Here is a 22,302-nt window from a genome sequence, read left to right as displayed (position 1 = left end):
TCTAAACCTTTCCTATTCAAGTACCTATCCAAATGATTTAAATCTTGTAACTGTACCTGCATTTACCACTTCCTCTGGCAGTCCATTTCATTTACGAACTACCCTGTGTGAAAAGGTTGCCCCTCAGGTCCCTTTTAAATCTTCCTTCTCTCACTTTAAAATTATGTCCTCTTGTTTCGAACTCCCTTACCATAGGGAAAAACCTTTCCTCTTCACTTATCTATGTTCCTCATGATTTTATAAATCTCTAAGATCACCCCTCAAACTTCTACGCTCCAATGAACAAAATCCCAGCCTAGCCAGCCTCTACTTATATCTCAAACCCTCCAGTCCTGGCAACATCCTGGTAAATCTTTTCTGCACCCATTCCAATTTAATAATATCACTCCTATAACATGGTGACCAGAACTGCACACAGTATTCCAAAAGTGGCCTCACCAACATTTTGTACAAACACACCATGATGTCCCAGCTCCTATACTCAGTGACCTGAGCAAATATGCCAAATGCCTTCTTCACCACCCTATCTACCTGTGATGCAACTTTCAAGGAACTATGTACCTGAACCTCTAGGCCCCTCTGTTCAACAACATTTCCCAGGGTCCTGCCACTAACTGTGTAAGTTCTGCCCTTGTTCATCTTATCAAAATGCCTCACATTTATCTAAATTAAACTCCATCTGCCATGCCTCGGCCCATTGACCCAGTTATTTAAGATCCCATTGTACTCTTAGATAACTTCCTTCACTGTCTGCTATACCACCAGTTTTGATGTTATCTGCAAACTTAATAACCATGCTTGCTATATTCTCATCCAAATCATTTATATAAATGAAAACCAACAGTGGATCCACCACCAGTTTCTGTGGAACACCGCCTGTCAGAGACCTCTAATCTGAAGAATAATCCTCCATCACCACCACGCTCTGTCGCCTACTGTCAAGCCAATTTTGTATCAGTTTGGCAAGCTCTCCCTGGAACCCATGTGATCTAATTTTATTAACCAGTCTATCATATGGAACCTTGTCAAAGGCCTTGCTCAAGTCCATGTAGACAATGTCTAACACACTCTGCCCTCATCCATCTTCTTGGTCACATGCTCATAAAATTCAATCAAGTTTGAGATACATAATTTCCCACACACAAAGCCAAGCTGACTGTCCGTAATCAGTCCTTGCTTTTTCAAATTGCATGTAAATTTTGTCTCTCAGAATCCCCTGTAACAACTTATCCACAACTGACATTAGAATCATCGGTCTGTAGTTTCAAAGCTTCTCTTGGAGCCCTTCTTAAATAAAGGCACAACATTAGCCACTGTCCAGTCTTCTAGCACCTTACCTGTGGCTGTAGATGTTGCAATAATCTCTGCTAGCAGCCCTGGAATTTCTTCCCTAGCTTCCCACAATGTCCTGGGATACACTTTATCAGGACTTGGAGTTTTATCTACCTTTTTTCTTTTTAAGACCTCCAGCATCTCCTCTTCTCTAATGCGGACTGTTTTCAAGACATCAATATTTATCGCTGTGAGTTCCCTAGCTTCCATATCTTTCTCCACAGTAAATACTGACGTGAAATATTTGTGGTTGATGGTTCAGAGAAAGCATTTTTCTTAAACTTTCTGTAAAGAGGGCACAGATTCATCTTAGGGTATATTTCCACCATTAAATTCCTGTCATGCTGCTCACATAGTTATGTTGGCAAACTATTAGATTATAAAAGGAAAGTGAGGGAACACGGATCTCCCGGTTCTTACCTGATATCCATACAAACAACTTTCAGAAGGAATCTAAGACAAAACATAGAACAACTGCAGATGCTGGAGATCTGAAACAAAAAGAGAAATTGCTGGCAAAAGTCAGCAGGTCTGGTAGGATGTGTGGGAAGAAATCAGAGTCAATGTTTTGAGTTCAGTGACTTCTCTTCAGAACAATTCTGATGAAGCGTCACCAGACTTGAGACGTTAACTCTGTTTTCTTTCCACACGTGCGTCCAGACCTGCTGATCTTTGCCTGCAATTTTTGTTTTTATTTCAGAACGAATCCTTGTGTAACATTCTCCCCTTTTTTTCCCATTAGCTCAGTTTCCCGGAGATCGTTGTAGCAACTCAGCAGCTGTCCTAGGTCGAGATAAGTTAACACAACAGCTTCCTAGTTTGAAGATTGTTCCCTGATGGGGTAGTATATTAATCTGTTTAAAGGAAAGATCAACACAGTAGTAAATACTGAAATCTTTTAAAATGTTCTTTTGTAGATCTACCAGTCCTTCTTAGACAAGTCCACACCCTATGGCATTATGCGATGGATTGTAACATTTGTCTTTGGTGCAGTCTACATGATTAGAGTTTATATCCTGCAGGTGAGTATATGCCTGTGCTGTTACTGGGTGGCTGCAACAAAATCCATTTCATGTGATGCAGTTTCTTGCTTTGATCTTCAGAACACTGTGGAGCAAACTTCTGCAAAACAACCTTTTTTCTTTTTGTTGAGATTTTGAGGAGGGGACACAGAATAAGGGACAAAGCAGTAGCATTATGCCCTCTGATTTTGTGGCTTTTGATTTTGCATCAAATCCAGATCAGACTAATGGAATGAGTTCCTGTGCCATAAAGTAAAAATGCCCCATTTCTTACCTATTGGCCCTGAACTGAGTGCAACATTGAGGTAACAAATAGAGGAAAAGCCAGTGAAGCAAACCAATTACCATTGTGTTTTGAGCATGGCACTGAACAAATCCTTACTAATTGGAGAATGTGGCAAGTATTATTATAGTAGACTAGTTTTAGATCTAATGTCATCCAATTTCTAGCAAACATTCCATTTGTCTTCACTCTTCCACTTCTCATTTGATCTCCTGAATAGGCTTACCCTATTGAGGTGCATCAATGCATATTATTTGCACCTTTAGGAGTCTTCCCACATCCTGTACAAATTCAGACAGTAGATGTTTTGACTACACTGAACATCATGGTTGAATGCACATATCGTCCACCTACAGCAGTAATTTGTGGCTCTTTAGGAGCAAGAATTCTGAAGATTATTTCAGACATCATTTTAGTAAATCTATGCCACACAACCTCCAAGACTAATTTATTCTTCCTTGAGTGTGATGCATGGAATCAAAACTAGTACTCCACATCTGGTACTTTAATTTCCATATTCCATTTTCCTTTTGAATATGTTCTGTAGCTATCTGTGACATTTTAAAGATAGGTGTCTCTTCAAACACTCTGTTTTGATGCTAATTTGTGATTTTTTTTAATCGTTCAGGGATGGTACATTGTGACGTACGCCTTGGGGATTTACCACCTCAACCTCTTCATTGCTTTCCTGTCCCCAAAAGTTGACCCTTCACTAATGGAGGATTCAGGTATTGAGACTTCAATGGTTTTTTGGGAGTTAACATGTCATCAATTTGCAGAATGCCAAGACCTTGTGAAATTGGATTTTCTAATTTAGAGGAGAATGATCAGAAACATAATGATCAAATTCAATTTGTACTTGTTGTGGTAACAGGATTGAGTGGGAAGGAGGGGCTTGATCTCAGTTGAATGGAGAAATGGATATTGCAAATAAAAGCAGCATGTAAAATTAAGTTATGATTAGTGAATTGGAAGAATGATTTAACAAACTTCCAGCTATCTAGAGATTAGAAAGATTTATTTCTGCTATATTGGAAATATGTGATTGAATAGTTGATGCTAAGTCTGTTAACACCTTTTGAATGCATTGTTGCAGTGTCCAAGCTGTACCTGAACCTGATATTTTAGCTTTGTTGGAGGATCCATACAGTCTTTCCTTGCAACAAATACTGATCTTCCTTACGTCACTTACTGTTTTTTGTTTCCAATTTTCAGCGCTGAATATTTTGCTTTAATAAATGAATGAATTTTTTTTTTTGCTTTGCCATTCCAGAATATTACAGCAGCAAAACAAGCCACTTAATTCTGATGGTGCCAGTATTTTCCTCCATATGAGACACCAAATATAATCCAACTCCTATATTCACCATAGATTTTAACATTTCTGTTTTACTGTGTTCTGTTTCCATTTCATTGGTTGGTGGAATATGGAAAGATCAGAATTTATTACCCATGTTTAACCAGATGTTGGTGAAACACCTTCTTGAACTCCTCCGATCCCGTAGTGTAAGTATTATTAGGAACTCCCAGGTTTTTGACCCAGTGACACAGAGAGAGTAGCAATATAGTTGCAAGTCAGGATGGTGTGTGACTTGAAGGGAAACTTGTAGGCCGTGGTGTTCCTATGCATCTGCTGCACTTGTTCTTTGAGGTGGCCCATGTTGCAGGTGTGGGATGTGCTCTTGAAGAAGCCATGGTGCTTTGCTGCAGTGCATCTTGTAGATGGCACACACTGTAGCTGTAGTGCACTGGAGGATGGGCTGCCAAGTTCAGCACCTTTTTTTTTAAAGAAACTTCCCAGTCTCCCCTTCAGTAGTGGTTCATGGCTGAAAATTCTACATGCTAAGCATTCTCTGTAAAGGAAGTTTACCTCGTTATGTTGCGTTATGGAATATGGAGACCATGGTATAGGTCTGAAATGTTTTAGTGAGGTCTGTGCGTTATGTGATGTGTCTATTTTTGTTTTGTCCTGTGAAGTGTTTTTAATTTAGTCCTTGCTGAAAGCCCCTATGTTTATCTGATCCTTCCTCCATGAGGGGTGGTCAGGCTAAGCATCGAAAGTTAGATATTGAAATTGGTGTTGTCATAGTGATTCATGGAGGTGTGGACATTGTTAAGTTTTCTGTGTGACTTGCAGCGGTTCTGGCTTGCATTTTCCCAAGGTTGACTGCACATCACTGAAAATTTTAGGTGGTTCTATCAGGAAGGAGATGTATATTTATTGCAAATCCAATGATTCTCTAGGCAATGTGTATTTGAGAACTGCAGAGTCTTGTATGTTGATGCTGAGGCTGTCACAGATGGCAGGTTGTCAGCAGAAGTATTCTTTTAATGGCTTGCTGCTGTTTGTGTGCACCACTGAATGGGTCTCCGTGTGTGTGTGTGTGGGTAATAATTACAACTGCAAAAGAAATGTCAAATTTAATCAATGAGCTTTACTTGACTGACTGATTTGATGCTGTCAGTGTGCAGCAATTACACTGTCAGTGAACAGGGGCTCCCCTTGGGCCCAGAGCTCATGTAGTAGGGAAGATGCAATTATTAATTTAGGTTTGATTATGTTTTTACATCCATTATTCCTTTGTCTATGCTTTCACCTGACACTGTTGCTCTGACTAATAATCCGTACTTAGTCTTCTGGGTGCACAATAGGAATTTAATTTTACAAGACAGTGGGATTCACCTGAAGATTCTACATTATTATGGTTTATTGGGTCACATGTGCGAAACCCAATCTTTTTCCTCCAACTGCAGATTCCAGCCAGTCTATGCCATTGTGCAGTGAGAGGCATTCCATGCAGTGTCAGACATTCAACCAGATAATCAGATATGACCTCCCTATCACAAACCCATGCTGACTGTCTCTGATCAATTCACATTGATGCAAGTGCACAGTCAGTCTATCTTTGATAGATTCCAATAAAATCAAAGAGTGACTCTACCTACTTAGTAATTAGAAATTGGACACAGATCTCATGTCTAAAAGGTACAGGTAAGATTAACAGTCTGTTTGCATTGATAGTTTTCACAGCCACAGAAACAAATTTAAATTACTTGTATATCATTTTTTAAAAATCAAAACGTAATGTACTGAACTTTATACATAACATAATATTTTCTAAGCTGCTGTGTGATTTGGTTAACACAAGAATTGGTGGTCGAGAGTGTGGTGCTGGAAAAGCACAGCAGGTCAGGCAGCATCCAAGGAGCAGGAATATTGACGCTTCAGGCATAACGCCCGAAGAAGGGCTTTTGCCCAAAACTTCAAAATTCTGCTCTGCTGTGCTTTTCCAGCACCACACTCTCAACTCTGATCTCCAGCATCTGCAGTCCTCACTTTCTCCTACAAGAACCAGTGGTGTCAAGGAGACAAGGTCAGTGTCTGAATTTCACTTTGTGGGATCTTGCTGTGCACAACTCAGCTACCGTGTTCCCTATAGTAAGATGGTGACTACACTTCAAAAGTACCTCATTGGCTGTAGAGCATTTTGTGACCTTCTGAGGTTGTGAAAGTGCGATGTGTGTTAAAGTTCTTTCTTTGTGTGAGACTACTGTGTTGTGACTGTTGGTAAGTATTAATGTTACTCCTCTCTCTTTCCCAGATGATGGACCTGCTTTACCAACAAAGCAAAATGAGGAATTTAGACCATTTATAAGAAGGCTGCCAGAGTTCAAGTTCTGGTAAGTCATTTGGAGACTGGATCATCCTTCACTGTGACTGCACCATGAAATTCAAAACTCTGTAATGCAAACCCATCCTCCATGGTATCTGGAGCTTGCTTTTTTCACTGCTGCGAGTGAGTTGACAAAAGAACATGGATCAAGCGTGATGGAGTTATCAGATTTATTTTGAACGTGCATTGCCTGACTTTTGACAGCTAGCCTGACTTTTGACAGCTAGCCAGAGATGTACAGTGCTCTGCTTGTGTTATGATGTTCTGCATTTGTAATTTAAGCACGCTGACACACTTAGCTGGCCCATTGTGTTTATAATGGCAAGTGAGGTGATAGTACTGGATGTAGTTTGATATGCTCACAAAAAGAATTCTTATTACTTTGCACAGGAAGAAAGTGCCATTTTGCAGTTTAAAATAATTACCAGCTGTGACCAAAAGTCTGGCTCAGTTAATTATTGAAGGGGAGGAGACAGAGGGATTTCGGAAGAGAATTCCATGGTTTAAGATCTGCACATCAGATTCAGCCTGACACTATTGTTTTAAAGAATGAAGGAGACTGGACAGGAGTAGGGAATTTATATCATAGAATCCCTGCAGTGTGGAAGCAACCATTTGGCCTATCAAGTCCGCACCGACCCTCCGAAGATCATCTCACCCTGACCTACTGAAAATAAGACCTAAGTGTAAAATGGTTGCTATGTTTGTCCATACAACAGCAGTCTCCCGTCTCAAAATAGTTCATTATATCTGTTCTGAAGAATTGTCATATGATTCAAAAAGGTCTAAATATGGACTTGAGATATTAACTGTTTTCAACTCTCCAGGGATACTGCCAAACCTGCTGAGTTTCTCCAGTATGTTCTATGTTTGTTTCAGATTTCCAGCATCTAATCTTTAGCTTTCATTATATAAGAAGTTACTTTAAATGTTTCTTGATGGGTGTGTAAATGCAAGGTTTCTTTCACAGTATATTCAAATGATGACAACTGGAGAATGCTGGCCGTTGTCTTCTGCAAAGCTAATATCCATGTTTGAAAGAATGAGGGGTGGGAAAGATGGTTATTCAACTGGCATTGTCTCCTCACCAACTATCTAACCAATACTTAATGTATATTTCCTAGATCTAGGGCCTAGGCAGCCAAGTTGGAGAAGGTCAGAAGTCAAACAACACTAGGTTATAGTCCAACAGGTTCATGTGAAACCACGAGCTTTCACCTGACGAAGGGGCAATGCTCCACAAGCTTGGGATTTCAAATAAACCTGTTGGACTATAACCTGGTATCGTCTGACTTCTGACCTTGTCCACCCCAGTCCAACACCGGCTCCTCCACATCATAATTAGGAGATGGGAGGACAATGGACACCTGGGTGTTAAAATCTGTTGCAAGGCACTAATTATTTCGCTCTTCTTACTTTTATATATTTAAAATCATATTCACCAGAAGCGTCTCCTGGAACCACAAAGTATATTGTAATGGGTAATTTGGTCAGGATTGCCTTCTATTCAATGACTTGATGCAGAATTATATCAGAGCTACAGCAGTCTCTCAGAAAGGTGGAGGTGTCAATGGGAAGGAGAAAAACACGAAAAGTGATCATCACACAACTTAAATTTCGTGAAGAATTTAAAGATCAGCTGAATCCATCTAAATCACCATCTAAAAGTGCTTCTTGTGGCCAATTGAGAATCAAAACTTTAAAAAAAAACTCCATCACCTAAACTTCAATTTCCACCATTAATGTTTCCAGGAAAAATAAGCAGATCTTTTATAATCTATTTCTTTCAAAGGTGCTGCTGAACGACCCAGGAACCTTTCTAAAAAGATTAAATTTTATATTCGCTTATCTCTGAAACACCTCCTGAGGATATCAGCCAATTACATTTTAAGTGGAGCAACTGTTTTATGGGATCAAGAGTGCAGATATTTTGCATAGTAAGATCCCACTAATAGTAATAAGATGAAATATCAATTACATCTATTTTGGTGATGTCACCTGAAAGGAATGTTGTGCCAGGACAGATGGATTAGTCTTTGCTGTTAAACAGGCACAGTAGGATTTTAGCGTCGTCTTGAATATTATCCGGAGTCAAATAGAGTTCTTAGTTTAATGAGTCTTAATCAGATGGACTTTCAATGCAGCTGTGGTACTTCATTAGAGCCAGGCATTAGATTGTGCGCTTAAACACTAAAATTATGAAAGAATGCTGCAATCAAGAATAATATTAAGCTTGGCTTTTAAATAAAATATAAGGTTTTGGCAGCAGAAGCTAGGATTGAGGGAGATGAAGAGATCCACTACTTTTAAAATACTGGGGAAGAAAGAGTTCTTGTAGAGATAACCCTCTTAGATTTACAGTCAGTTTGCTGAAGATTGGACTTAACTGTGCAGCTACTGATAGCTTTAATAATGTCCTGGAATGGTTGGAGCACTGACAATTCAGCCAATTAAGCCTTTTTTAAAAAAAAAAGTTGACCTATTTTCCTGTTCAGAGATGTTATTATACACCTCTGGGGTGTGTGGGACTTGAGCCGGGGCCTCCCGCTTCAAGGATCAGGTTTCCACACTGTAGAGATTCGAAGATACTTTTGCACCACAAGAAGGTCTCTCAATTCAGTGTATTCTAGCTCGCTCTCCCTGCAGTCCTGCAATAAATTTTCCATCAAATACATTGTAAATTGCTTTTTGAAGGCCATGACCTAATCTGCTTCTCCACCTTTTTAGACTCTAATCACTTCCTTTATTTTGAAGGAAAATGTTTTTCTCATGATGCCTTTGGTTCATTTACCAGCCATCGTGAATCTGCATTCTCTAATTCTAGAACCTTCCACCACTGGGAGTAATTTTTCTCTACCTCCTCGATCCAAGTCACTCCAAGATGTTTAACTCCTCTATTCGATTTCCTCTTGGCCAACTCTGCTCTGATTTGCAGTGATTTAATTATTGAAAGTAGAAAGTAGTTAATCCATGCTGCTTGGGAGATCTTGGGTTTGATTCTCAGCCCAATCTGAAATCTTGATCTCAGCTGAGATAGTAGTGAGGGCACTGCATCAATCCAAGTATTCATTGATGAGGGGCAAAAAATAATTAGTTAAGATGCTGGATTTTTCTGAATTTCCAGTGAGTCGTGGACATGCTTGTATATTGGAAGAGAGAAGATTCATGTGTGGCTAGGATTTCCCTTGTGGTCAAAAAGTTTACTGACACTTGCTACCGAGATTTATGCATACAGAATAGCGATTTGGAGGTTGATTGGCTGGTACAGATTTAGATAAACCAAACAGTCATTGTGCTGAAAAGATTTTATGGGATGAAAATGGCCAATGAAACATGATAACTGACCTTTTTTTGTCTATATTTGCTTTCAGGCACTCTGCCACAAAAGGAATAATAGTAGCCATGGTTTGCACATTTTTCGATGCCTTCAATGTACCTGTTTTCTGGCCAATCTTGGTCATGTACTTCATTATGCTATTCTGCATTACCATGAAGAGGCAGATTAAGGTAAATCCAATCGATTGTGAAACACAATGCTTTACAGATAGAACAAAGATATATAATTCGAACCTAACCTTAAATCTACCACTGTAAGCAACATAGTAATGAGCAGAGTGTGAAATCTGTACTTCATAAGGGTTCCAACGTCTTTCTTGGCAAAATTGATGTCAGTTGCAGTTTTTTATTGCTGTTCTGCGATGCACACCAATAACTATGTCAGTGCTGGTTACTGAACAGCTTGGGTGGAAAAAATCCCAAGCTGTAGGTTGTGCAGGTCCCAATTCAAATAATTGAAATATTTTCAAATAGCTCCAAGTCGGCGATAAATGAAACACTAACAATTCAGCATAAATGTAATGTTGGCTTTGAGCCATGTTGTTGGGTCAAAGAGTATTTGTATCATCGATAGTCACAGGTAAGGTGCCGGAAGACTGGAGGTTGGCAAACGTGGTGCCACTGTTTAAGAAGGGTAGTAAGGACAAGCCAGGGAACTATAGACCAGTGAGCCTGATGGTGGTGGGCATGTTGTTCGATGGAATCCTGAGGGACAGGATGTACATGTACTTGGAAAGGCAGGGATTGATTCAAGATAGTCAACATGGCTTTGTGCGTGGGAAACCATGTCTCACAAACTTGATTGAGTTTTTTGAAGAAGTAACAAAGAGGATTGATGAGGGCAGAGCAGCAGATGTGATCTATTTGGAATTTAGTAAGGCGTTTGACAAGGTTCCCCATGGGAGACTGGTTAGCAAGGTTAGATCTCACAGAATACAGAACTGGCTCAAAGGTAGAAGACAGAGGGTGGTGGTGGAGGGTTGGTTTTCAGACTGGAGGCCTGACCAGTGGAGTGCCACAAGGATCGATGCTGGGTCCTCTAATCTTTTGTCATTTACATAAATGATTTGGATGCGAGCGTAAGAGGTACAGTTAGTAAGTTTGCAGATGATACCAAAATTGGAGATGTAATGGACAGCGAAGGTTACCTCAGATTACAACAGGATCTTGACCAGATGGGCCAATGGGCTGAGAAGTGGCAGATGGAATTTAATTCAGATAAATGCGAGGTGCTGCATTTTGGGAAAGCAAATCTTAGCAGGACTTATACACTTAATGGTAAGGTTCTAGGGAGTGTTGCTGAACAAAGAGATCTTAGAGTGCTGGTTCATTGCTCCTTGAAAGTGGAGTCGCAGGGAGATAGGATATTGAAGAAGGCGTTTAGTATGCTTTCTTTTATTGGTCAGAGTATTGAGTACAGGGGTTGGGAGGTTATGTTGCAGCTATACAGGACATCGGTTAGGCCACTGTTGGAATATTGCATGCAACTCTGGTCTCCTTCCTATCGAAAACATATTGTGAAACTTGAAAGGGTTCAGAAAAGGATGTTGCCAGGATTGGAGGTTTTGAGCTATAGGGAGAGGCTGAAGAGGCTGGGGCTGTTTTCCCTGGAGCGTGGGAGGCTGAGGGGTGACCTTATAGAGGTTTACAAAATCATGAGGGGCATGGATCGGATGAATAGACAAAATCTATTCCCTGTGATGGGGGAGTCTAGAACTCGAGGGCATAGGTTTAGGGTGAGAGGAGAAAGATCAAAAAGAGACCTAGGGGGCAACGTTTTCATGCAGAGGGTGGTACGTGTATGGCATGAGCTGCCAGAGGATGTGGTGGAGGCTGGTACAATTGCAACATTTAAAAGGCATTTGGATGGGTATATGAATAGGAAGGGTTTGGAGGGAAAAGGGCCGGGTGCTGGCAGGTGGGACTAGATTGAGTCGGGATATCTGGTCGGCATGGATGGGTTGGACCAAAGATGCTATACATCTCTATGACTCTATTAGGTCGTGTGAGACAGAAAGCCATTAGTCAATGCCTCAGACTTTGCTGAGCTTGGTACAGCTGTCTCATCTTAGTAATTAGCCCTGTTTCTGGGAATAAAAAAACAGCTTGGACTCCCAATGCTGAATGCCATCAACTAACTAGGGATCCAGTGATATCCTGCAAAGTCAAGTGCTGACAGCAGCCACTGCCATGGGTCACATAATGAGAGAAAGATAAACAGATAACCATATTCCCGTTGATAGTGCTGAGTATGAAACTGTAAGAAATTATTATTCAGTAATTTTTCTTTTGTCCTTTTAAATAGCACATGATCAAGTACAGATATCTACCGTTCACACATGGGAAAAGGACGTACAAGGGGAAAGAGGATTCTACGAAAGCATTTGCCAGTTAGAAAAAGTGCTGCATGGCACTCCTGGATTATCTTCTCCCCCTCCTCTTTACATGTAAACATTGGACAATAATCACAACCGTGACATGACTATTATTATCATGTTTGCTCCAGGCCTTTCTGAAGTGTACATTTTAGAAGGTGATTTAGTTTTGAGATTTTTTTGGCACAGAGACAGTGTTTATAATATGATATATATACACGCAGACGTTTTGTCCTGACCATTTTGATTTAATTTATAGGATGACTTCATTTAAATTTCCCTTTAATTGTATTTCTTTTGCCAGTTGCTTCAACTGTACTTCCTCCTTTTCTCCTTTTTGTCATCTGGAAAGAAAGAAAGAATTAAACTATCAAATCAGTTCCATACTTGGGTAATTAGACTACTTGCTATGACTCCCCCAAGTTACTGAGGCTTTTGACAAGGAAATTGCAGTATTAAGATGCTACAATATCAGTAGTTGGTAATTAATGGTTGAGAATTGGATGGCTATTTACCATGTTTTCTGGGTTTAAATCAAATTTTGGAAGCGCAGTTTTTATGTTGTGGCCTCTTGGAAGAGTTGTGGAGAAGCAATCGGAGGAATTTGGAGAGTGTGAGGAAAGAGGTTTGCAACAACACCGAAACACAGGCTTGCAGCTTTTGAAGCTAAAATGCTCATTTTTGAGTGCTGTGGAACCAAATAGCTTGAAGATGGAGATCGGACTTTCCTCTTCTCCCATTTTTAAATCCAAGTCAACTTTGAGGACATTGTCATCTATGTCCCGAGTCATGGCATTGTATTTCGAATTCATCAGGCTAGATGTTAATAATGCGAAAGAAATAAAATTTTGATAAAAAAATTTCCAATCTGAACTCTATGCTGAGCTTTAAACTTTGGATTGCTACAAGGTACTGGTAGATGCCTCAATTACAAGTGTGTTCAAGAATTTGTTTTGTTCTACTTTTTTGAAAAAAAATCTGTTAAAATTCAACAGTTTTCATGATGTAAGGGAAGGGGGTAGCTTTAAGATACAGTGGAGCTCTTTTTACTGTACATGCTAAAGTAAATAGCAAGCCTACAATGAATAATGGGAAGGGGAGAGGGAAAGATTGGTGGGTTTTATGATAAGAATGTAAGCGAGACCAGTATCTGAGAAGCAGTAAGGGCAAACAAAGGATAATGTTCCAGAACAGATCTGCAGACATTAAACCAGTTAAATCCCTCATTGGAAAATATTACGTATCAAAAATTATAATTGGCAGTAATTTGGATCTCCAGTTCAAAACAAATGGTGGAAGAGGGCATTTGTGTATTAAATATAGATTCACAGTGGGTAGCTAAAATCATTACATATAATACAGGGTTGAGATATGAAAGTGCATAGGTTTGTGTTTGGATTATCCTATGGAAATGGAACTCCAGTTCCCCATTGTGCACTACAGCTGCACTGATGCCAGCTGTGGCAGCATGAGGGAGTGGTCCAGGATTTGCACTCAGCCCCCAGCTGAAAATGAATATTGACTGCAACACTTCACTTCTCTGGTCATTTAGCAGGTTGAGACTCTCATAAAGCCTATCCACTTTGGATAAAAGACTGGAGACCTGGGAGACCAAATGAATGCTCAGCACAATTCAACACATTAACATGATGTCAAATGAAAAAACTTTATCATTCATTGACCAGTGTGATTTTCAGCTCTCCAGCCCAATAATTTGTCATAATGTCAAACCAGGTGGATGAATATATTCCGAATGTGATAATGCCCTGATTTATATAATTGCACTAACAACCTCTCCCTCCAATCAGATCCCCATCCAACCACCATCACACCCCAAAGTTTAAAATGTTTGAACCTATAGCAGCTTCACCCTCTCAACAGAAGTGTTGAAGACTGTAGGTTACTTTAAAGAAATAGTCAGCACAATGTAGCAGCCCTTGCCCTTTAGAAAATGTCTTGATGCCTGCATGGAACATATAAACAAGACTGACTTTACCTGTGATGCATGAGTCAGTTTAACCCAACTTATTTAACAAAACTTTAACTTTCCAGATGTAATTTACCATATCCAAAGAAAAATACAGTACGCGGCATCTAATTTTAAGGTACACCTGTTCAATCTGTTTATTACTGGGGAGTGTCCTGACAGCATAAATAATACTCTATAATGCAATACTCTCCTAGTTTAGTGTAACCTCTGATTTCACATTACTTAGTGATGTATGTATCTCCAGTCTGTATTTTGTTTTCTTAACCGTTTTTCATTCTAATTTTGTATTTAAAATATTTAAACTAGAGGGAGATTTATGTTGCTAGGTTTTATTAGGTTTTTTCACATAATATTTTTCACCTTTCATACTGTTCACCCAACATGCAGAACAAAAGCGACATCCATGCTTCTGGTGCTGTAGCTTGGGAGTTGGTAAGTCTAGCATAACCAGGGTAACGCCACAATCCACTTGCATTTTTGTTTGCCATATACATTTACTGTATATAATATCTATTTAAATCACATTGTGAGTGTGTTGTGCAGGAATTGATGCAATTGGAATAGATGTCAAGTAAGCGCTAACACTAGTGCTAGGTTATACCAACTCTTGCTGGACTTGTTCACTGTTTGCTTAATCTTTTGAGGTAGGAGTCTGTTTTACACTCACTGGTTCAGGGTTACAGGATGGTTGGTGGAGGGAGGTGGTAGTAGGCAGGGATAGCGAGGGTTCCTGTTCAGTCAAATGATCTCTGCCAAAAGTATGCATTTGTGAATGCTTTATCAAACTCTTGTCACACTTTACAGTATCTGCACACAACATTATAGATATAGTCTACACTGAATGGAAGAATTACCACTGTGTGAAGGGCACCCTATTCAATTGTAAACTTGCAGGGGTCAGTCCATCAGGAGCTAAAGGGGAAGACGAGAGGGGATAAAGCAGAAATAAGTTCTGGAACCAAGGATATAACTGCATTGAAAACAAAGCTGGAAATCTTGTGTGCTACAATGCTGATGTGAACAATCGTGTATTTGACATGCACCTTACTGACAATTATTTAATGTGATGTATTTACTGGGATTGCTGGCCATTGATGGCATCTGTTCTTCAAACTTTTCACCTCAGCAGGGCACAGGCAAGAGCAGCCTGTTAGTATATAAGGTGTAAATGCAGCACAGCTGAGCAGGTGGACATGGAGAGATCTTACAAACCACCCACTCCCCTCCCTCCCTCTTTAGTGAAGCAGCTCCACCAGTGTTGTGCTTGTACAGAGATTTTATTTTTTTAAGATTAACCTTGGCTACCTGCTGCTTCACATTGTGAACAATGCCCATAGGTGATGTTTATGTCAACTAGAATTTTAGAGTCAGGGCCTTTGCAGCCTTTTATACTGTCTGAGGGAATAATCCCAGCATCCTTTACTAGAAGGAGTCCCATCTCCTTTTGATATATTTAAATAAACAGGTGGATGTTTGACTCCATGAGGGTGAAATTACCAGTTGTTACAGATCTGTTCACTGGTGTTGGGAGTAACTGGAGATGAATTTAAACATTGCACAGAAATTGTTCTCTGCAACATTACCATTTTTATTTTAGCTTAATGAGATTTTTGTTTCTGTAGTGCTGTCCTAGTGTGATGTAGGTGTGCTTGATGTTTTAAAATCAGATTAGAGAGAAAGCAGCTCTTACAATGGTGCATTTTATATAATTTTATATGAAACCAAATCATTAGTCATTGTGCAAATCGATGTGTTGCATTATGCAGCACCACATACACATCCAATTGCCTTTCTTTAAATAAACATGTTTCTTGTGCTAGGTTTTAAGAACTCCCAACTCTGCGTCACATGTTATAACTTTTCTTTACTTGTAATAAAGGTGAACAAAATAAATTTGTAATGCTGTTTCTCAGCCCTCTTCCTCTGGGAAAACAAAATGAAACCATTAAATGAATTAAATAAAGTGACTAGCCTGACCACTGAATTGTAAATACTACTTTAGATGGCTGTCATTTTCCCAGAGTATTGGTAAGTACACTAAACATTTAACATTACTGGACTTAGCAATACACAACAGCAGCAAGAGCCAGTTGTGGTTTGTGCTAGCCTGGACAACAATATCTCTCATTCAAACCAGCACTGTAAGGGAGCAGGGGACTTTATCAGCTCCTGCATTCTCACCAGGAAAAACAGTACAGCACTCTGGAGATCCTCCATGGTTGAGTTATCTCCTACAATTTAAGTACACAGAACAAGTGAGCTCCTCAGTTGCTGCATCCAATGGAAGTGGACCAAAAGTATAATATCCTGAAGAATAGAAGGATAAACAATGGCAAAGGAAAATGGTTTAGTACTTCAACTCCTATTATGTTCAGATATAAAGCTTGGCATCAAACAGTCTGAACTCTAAGGTTTTCATCTGATCTTGAAAGCAGTAATATTTCAGCATACTTGTCACAATTCCTTTGAGCAGACATGCTACTGACTTAGTTGTTCTGTTCTCTTTTATTGTTGTGCTTCAATGTCAATCAGATGGAAGTCTCCGAACCACACATCTATTGAGCCTCTTCTTTCAAACTTAAGTAATTGCAGGTCAAATGTACTTCGTTAGCTGTAAAGCACTTTGGGATCTCTTGAAGTTGTGACAGGCATTAAAGAAATGCTATTTCTTTCATCCTAAATGTAATGACGCAAGTAGATGAGTCTGTGTGGCTGGAATGTCTCCCGACAAAGTGGACATTCTGCCTGAAAGTAAATTGAAAACAAATTAATTGATGGTCCTTCAGAAATAATGGGGAATTATTAAGTCTCTTCACATTAAGAAAGATGGTAGCCAGGAGGTATTCTGCTATAAATTGGAACAGTCTGTCTCCTTTCCCCAGATGTGCACTAAATTAATGCCCACATCAACCCTATAAAAGAGATCTCTGCCCTCCTCAGTCTCTGGATTCTTGCACAAGTGGGGCAGCACTGCTACGTTACAGTGCCAGGGACCCAGGGTCTACCCCACCCTTGGTGTTGGAGTTTGCACATCTCCTTGTGTCTGTATGGGGTTCTCTGGCTTCCCCCCACTGTCCAAAGATGTACATATTAGGTGGGTTGGCCATGGGATATGTAGGTTACAGGGATAGGGTAATGCAATGGGATGCTCTTTGAAAGGTCAGTGTGGACTCAACAGGCTGAATGGCTTCCACAGGAATTCTTTGAATTCCATTAATCTATCACTAGCTGCGCCCCCCCCCCCATCAACCCGAAACCTCCATCTCTCTCCTTTAAGACTTTCCTTAAACTCTATTGTTATAACCTGGGTCAATCTCTTTTTAACGTGGCTCCTGCAGTGCGCCCGTGGATGTTTTGTTCCATTAATGATGCTATATAAATGCATTTTGTCATCATCTCACCTTTGTATTGCACCATTCCGTGATGCATTCCCAGCAGAAGAGGTGGCCACATGGTGTGGCTGTTGAATGCCTGCGTTCTTCCAGACAAAGTATGCATTTGGAGCTGCAGGCTGAATGGTCCCGACTGGGGTTCCTAAAAAGTAAAACTTCCATAAGTTGCTAATCTGGTTCTGTTCATATTTTCATCTGTTATTTAAAAAATATTTCTTCTATGTCCACTTTGTCAAATTCTTTTATACATGTTTATAATGAATATTACCTATGCAAACTTGACACACTAATTGCACCTTCTCTTTAGGAGGTGGTCAACACAATGCATGATTTCAAAAGTTGAGATATGAATTCTCTCTGTTCCCAGGCCCTGTTGTTTCTTCCTTTCTAACCCAGGATGTTATAGTCAATTAGTTGTTAACTGTGGCTCAGGGTAGCACTTGCCTCCTGGCCAGCTGCTTGTAAGTTCAGGACTAACTATAGAAACTTGATCACATTCTAAGTTGCCATTCTCACTTATTACTGGCATTGAGTAATGTCAGGGATGCTGCCTTGTAAACAAGATTAAAATGAGGCTTTGTATACTTCCTCAGGTGGACGTAAACGATTCCTTTGCGTTGCTTGGACAAAATGCAGAGGACTTATCCTTGATATTAGAGCAAAGTTTTATCCTATACGTTATCTGGTTATTGCTGTTTTTGGGACACTGTGCTTTCATTGACTGTCAGGTTTCCTACATTAGAATAATAGCCTCAGTAGCTACTAAAAGTGGGATCGCCTGTGGTTATAAGGTGCTGTATAAATCCAAGGATTCCATTTAATCATAATGCCTCAACTGAGATCAGCTCACTCCACACTGACCAGGAATTAAACATGCTTACTTTTGGGTGCAACATTCAATACTATATTAGGCAGATCATTTTAATATAGTATTGATGTTAATAGTGAAGATTTCTGACTCCTTTAACTAGCATAATTACATTAATTGGAATTTGATCATTATTTAATGAGGGTATTTCATCTGTACCTCGAATATGGAAGGTTGCGATGGAGTTTCCACTCTTGCCGGGCACGTTGTCTTTGCTGATAGCTGTTAACTTGCATAGCAACAGTCAGGGCTAGCTGCAGCAGAGAAATCTTCCCCAGCAATTCGTAACTCCACCGGAGTCCAGCATTGTCACTGAATAAACCACGGACGCACAGCTACACAGCAGTAAAACAACATGAGGAACAATCAGCAAACTATTCAGTGGAATATTTAGCACTGAAATATACACAGACTACACTGATCCTTCATATCTATTGGAGTCTACAAAGCCCTCCCATTTATCGCTCCACACCAGAGGCTCCCTGCCTTTATTCATGGTGAAGGGCTTTTGCCCAAAACGTCGATTTTCCTGCTCCTCAGATGCTGCCTGACCTGCTGTACTTTTCCAACACCACTCTAATCTAGACTCTGATTTCCAGCATCTGCAGTACCCACTTCTGCCTATATACACATTGCCCCAGAGGCACAAGGCCCATTATTTTCTGCAACATACAGTTGCTACTCCATCATACAGTGCAGTAATACACCTATTTAACTACTGTTTTTAAGGAATGGACACAAAGGACTTACGTAAGTGATCCTGGTGAATCTTTTAGCTATGTGGTAGAAAGCTCCATTGAGATAGAAGATGCCCAGGTGCAGACGGTGGAGTAAGGAGGTTGCCTGTCGCAGGATATAGATAGTCTGCAGTAGCACCTTTTTCTGCTGCTCGGTCAAGGTACTGATTGCCTCCTGCAGCCAGTGTGAGACTCCTGGCCTTATTGGTAAGTGTCTGTGGTCTGGTGCTTGGGATCTCTCACTCTCCGCCTGCAGATTCTGCTCTAGACGGTTCAGTCCTCGGTCCAGCAGGTAAGGAATGCAGGTGTGAAGGACAATGAGCACTGCCCGTCTGGCAGAGGATGGCACCCGCTGCCCACTGGAGTCAACCTGGATGATGTTGACATACTCCTCACCGAGGGTCTGGTAACCTGTGCAGTCAAGCATCAGAATGGTCAGCCAGAAATTCAATTACTACAACAAACTTGTATTTATATAACAACTTCAAATCAGGGAAAAGTCCACAGTTACAATAGTATAATCAATTATTTTTGAAAATTGGAATGATGGTTGGACATATTAAGAACTTCTTACCTGAAATGGGATCACACCCCACCCATACACTATTGTATGAGACAGCAGATCAGGCTTGAGAGGCGAACGGCCCCAGTCTGTTCCCATATTCCTTCCAACCCTACCCCAATCCACATCAGGCATTTTGTTTGTTTACCATTACACCTGGCACAGCTTAAGAACAGCATAAATTGGCGATCAACTTAGGGATATAAAGGGTGTATTCATCTCATGACAGTGCCCTCCATGACAATCTAATGGAAACAGTATGATCTCTCACATAACAAAAGACTCCAGGCTGCAGAATTGTAATGTGCCTACAGACAGAGACTGGAAATATAAATAAGAGGATTTGGTCTTGAATTTCAGGCTGGGGAGAAGGTAGTTGAGATGGTACAGTGTGCCAATGTCACAAATATGGGCTGTAAGAGAAACAATCGAAGAGGAAAGGGGAGAGTTAATTGTTTGAAAGAAGGAGACAATGTGGACACATACTTGCAGATGCTAGGCAGAGGCAGATGGATAAGGAACTTTTAAGAAATGGAAAGGTAGCCAAACAAATAAAAGCGCGCACACAAAAAAAAGAGGGTGACATGGAGCAGATAGAGCTGTCTGCTAGACAGATTCAAGTGGTAAACAAAGGTATAATGTGAGGCGAGGATACCATTTGCTTACAAAAGGAATCAAGGTAGTGTCCAGTAATAATGGAGCCTACCTGCCAAGGTTGTTAGAAGAAAGTATGTCAGGTCTGCCAGTAACTCAACCTCCTTCTTCCATTCCAGCCATCGCTTAGCACCTGTAGGTAAACAGGCAAATTAGTTCTATATCTGCCTACTTACAGGAGAGTAAAGAAGGTGGAGGGGAGGGAATGGAAGGCAAACTGCATCCATTGCTCAGACCCAAGAATTAGGGGGCATTTAACAAACTTAACAATGAAATTATCTTCACAGAAAAGTTCAAACACAAGTCATCTAAAATACAATCAAGTGATCACATCTGGACGAAACAAATCCCCAACAATTCAGATCAAAGCTACCTGCTCTTGATTTTTGTTTGTTGGCTTGTTTGTACTTTGTGAGCCTTGCTACAAGTAAAAAGGCTGTTGTGAATGATGCCGGTGGATGAATCTTAAACCAGGTCACTGACAGATGAGATGTACAAAAGGAAATAGGTTTTATATGCAGAAAGTTCAAAGGTTCTGGCTAGGCTGAAGCCTTGTGTATCAGAGGCCCTCAGTCCCTTTAGTGCACAGATGCACGGTCTCACCGGCAAAGATCTGGAAAATCTCATTAGCGTAGCTCCGCAGAGAGTTCAGGTAGTATTCATCCTTCTGGTTTGAGCGGATCAGCTGAGGCTGGAGCACAGGTAAGATGAGCATTGCAAACGCTGCTGTAAAAGGAACAAGGCCATTAACCCACCAGCACTGTTTTTTCGGAGATGCTGCACTCAGGCTTACATTAGCAACAATGTTTCCCGAGACCATGTGCTGCTCCCCTAGGTTCACTGTCCATCCCACCAAGAGCCCCCCGCACTCATCACCCTCCCTCACTCTCTCTTTCTTCCCTTACCGAGAGCCCCCTGCACTCATGACGCCTAGCTGTAATGCTTTCCCTTATCAAAAATGTCACTTCCCCCTCCTCTCTTGCTTCCCTTTCTATCCTTCCTGTAGCATTTGTATCCTGGAACATTAAGCTGCCAGTCCTGCCCATCCCTGAGCCATGTTTCCGTAATTGCTATGATATCCCAGTCCAATGTTCCTAACCATGCCCTGAGTTATCTGCCTTCCTTGTTGGCCCCTTGTATTGAAATAAATGCAGTTTTAATTTATTAGCCTTACCTTGTCCCTGCCTGCCCTGACTGTTTGATTCACTTCTGTTCTCAGCTGTACCCGTCTCAGATCGATCTCTTTCCTCACTATCTCCCTGGGTCCCAGCCCCCCACCTTACTAGTTTAAATCCTCCCAAGCAGTTCTAGCATATTTCCCTGCCAGGATATTAGTCCTCTTCCAATTTAGGTGCAATCCATCCTTCTTGTACAGGTCACTTCTACCCCAAAAGAGATTCCAATGATCCAAAAATGTGAATCCTTCTCCCATACTCCAGCTCCTCAGCCATGCATTCATCTGCTCTATCCTCCTATTCCTGCCCTCACTAGCTCGTAACACTGGGAGTAATCCAGATATTACTATCCTTGAGGATCTCCTTTTTAAATTTCTGCCTAACTCTCTAACCCTTCAGAATCTCAATCTTTTCTCTTCCAATGTCGTTGGTTCCAATGTTGACAATGACCTCCTGCTGGCCCCTCTCCCCCGTGAGAACATTCTGCATCCTCTCTGAGACATCCTTGATCCTGGCACCAGGGAAACAACACACCATTCTGCTTTTTCTCTGCTGGCCACAGAAACGTCTATCTGTACCTCTGACTACAGAATCCCCTTACACAATTGATCTCTTGGAAGCCAACGTACCCCTCGGTGCATTAGAGCCAGTCTCAATACCAGAAACATGGCTGTTCGTACTACGTGCCCCTGAGAATCCATCACTCCCTAAATTTTCCAAAACAGCATACCTGTTTGAAATGGGTATATTTACAAAAGACTCCTGCCCTAGGTGCCGACCTCTCTTACCCTTCCTGGACTTAACCCGTCTATGTGACTGTATCTGAGACTCCACCCTCCCCCCTTCCTATAACTGCCATCCATCACATACTGTTGCTGTTGCAAATTCCTCATCGCTTCTAT

The 22,302-nt window shown here is 40.8% G+C and overlaps 2 protein-coding genes across 6 annotated transcripts in view; one reads left to right on the top strand and one right to left on the bottom strand.

Moving 5' to 3' along the window:
* Positions 1-12,406, top strand: part of rer1 (retention in endoplasmic reticulum sorting receptor 1) — a 28,798-nt gene extending 16,392 nt beyond the window's left edge. For both annotated transcript variants that reach the window (XM_043676020.1, XM_043676019.1), the window contains exons 3-7: positions 2,250-2,354; positions 3,266-3,365; positions 6,240-6,318; positions 9,683-9,818; positions 11,953-12,406. In XM_043676020.1, coding sequence (XP_043531955.1) covers positions 2,250-2,354; positions 3,266-3,365; positions 6,240-6,318; positions 9,683-9,818; positions 11,953-12,042 — 510 coding nt within the window. In that variant the 3' untranslated portion in view covers positions 12,043-12,406. The remainder of the gene's footprint in view (positions 1-2,249; positions 2,355-3,265; positions 3,366-6,239; positions 6,319-9,682; positions 9,819-11,952) is intronic.
* pex10 (peroxisomal biogenesis factor 10) lies at positions 12,255-21,065 on the bottom strand. Of its 4 annotated transcripts, none has more exons than XR_006309272.1 (7): positions 20,829-21,065; positions 20,278-20,358; positions 19,023-19,420; positions 18,432-18,607; positions 17,414-17,546; positions 16,194-16,753; positions 12,255-12,366 (listed from the first exon to the last, which is right to left on the bottom strand). XR_006309272.1 is itself a non-coding variant. In XM_043676017.1 (6 exons), the coding sequence occupies exons 1-6, from the start codon at positions 21,043-21,045 to the stop codon at positions 16,689-16,691; spliced, it is 1,074 nt and encodes a 357-aa protein (XP_043531952.1). In that variant the 5' UTR covers positions 21,046-21,065; the 3' UTR covers positions 16,190-16,688. The 4 variants fall into 4 exon arrangements, 2 of the variants coding, with proteins under 2 accessions (XP_043531952.1, XP_043531951.1); XR_006309273.1 differs by having other exon boundaries at positions 16,464-16,753; XM_043676017.1 differs by lacking the exon at positions 12,255-12,366 and having other exon boundaries at positions 16,190-16,757.
* Positions 21,066-22,302: the final 1,237 nt, after the last annotated feature.

This window comes from Chiloscyllium plagiosum, chromosome 34 (assembly GCF_004010195.1).
Source record: "Chiloscyllium plagiosum isolate BGI_BamShark_2017 chromosome 34, ASM401019v2, whole genome shotgun sequence".
Taxonomy (NCBI): Eukaryota; Metazoa; Chordata; class Chondrichthyes; order Orectolobiformes; family Hemiscylliidae; genus Chiloscyllium; species Chiloscyllium plagiosum.
The sequence above is the reverse complement of the archived record's forward strand: the minus strand, read 5'-3'. Positions and strand labels throughout refer to the sequence as shown.

Excerpts from the sequence above, each read along its gene's own strand:
- pex10 (XM_043676016.1), bottom strand. The coding sequence starts at position 21,045 with ATGGTCTCGGGAAACATTGTTGCTAATGTAAGCCTGAGTGCAGCATCT. Across the intron at positions 17,547-18,431 it reads CGCAACCTTCCATATTCGAG|GAACCCCAGTCGGGACCATT; the intron begins GTACAGATGAAA and ends TTTACTTTTTAG. Across the intron at positions 16,754-17,413 it reads CGGAATGGTGCAATACAAAG|AATGTCCACTTTGTCGGGAG; the intron begins GTGAGATGATGA and ends ACTTTCAGGCAG.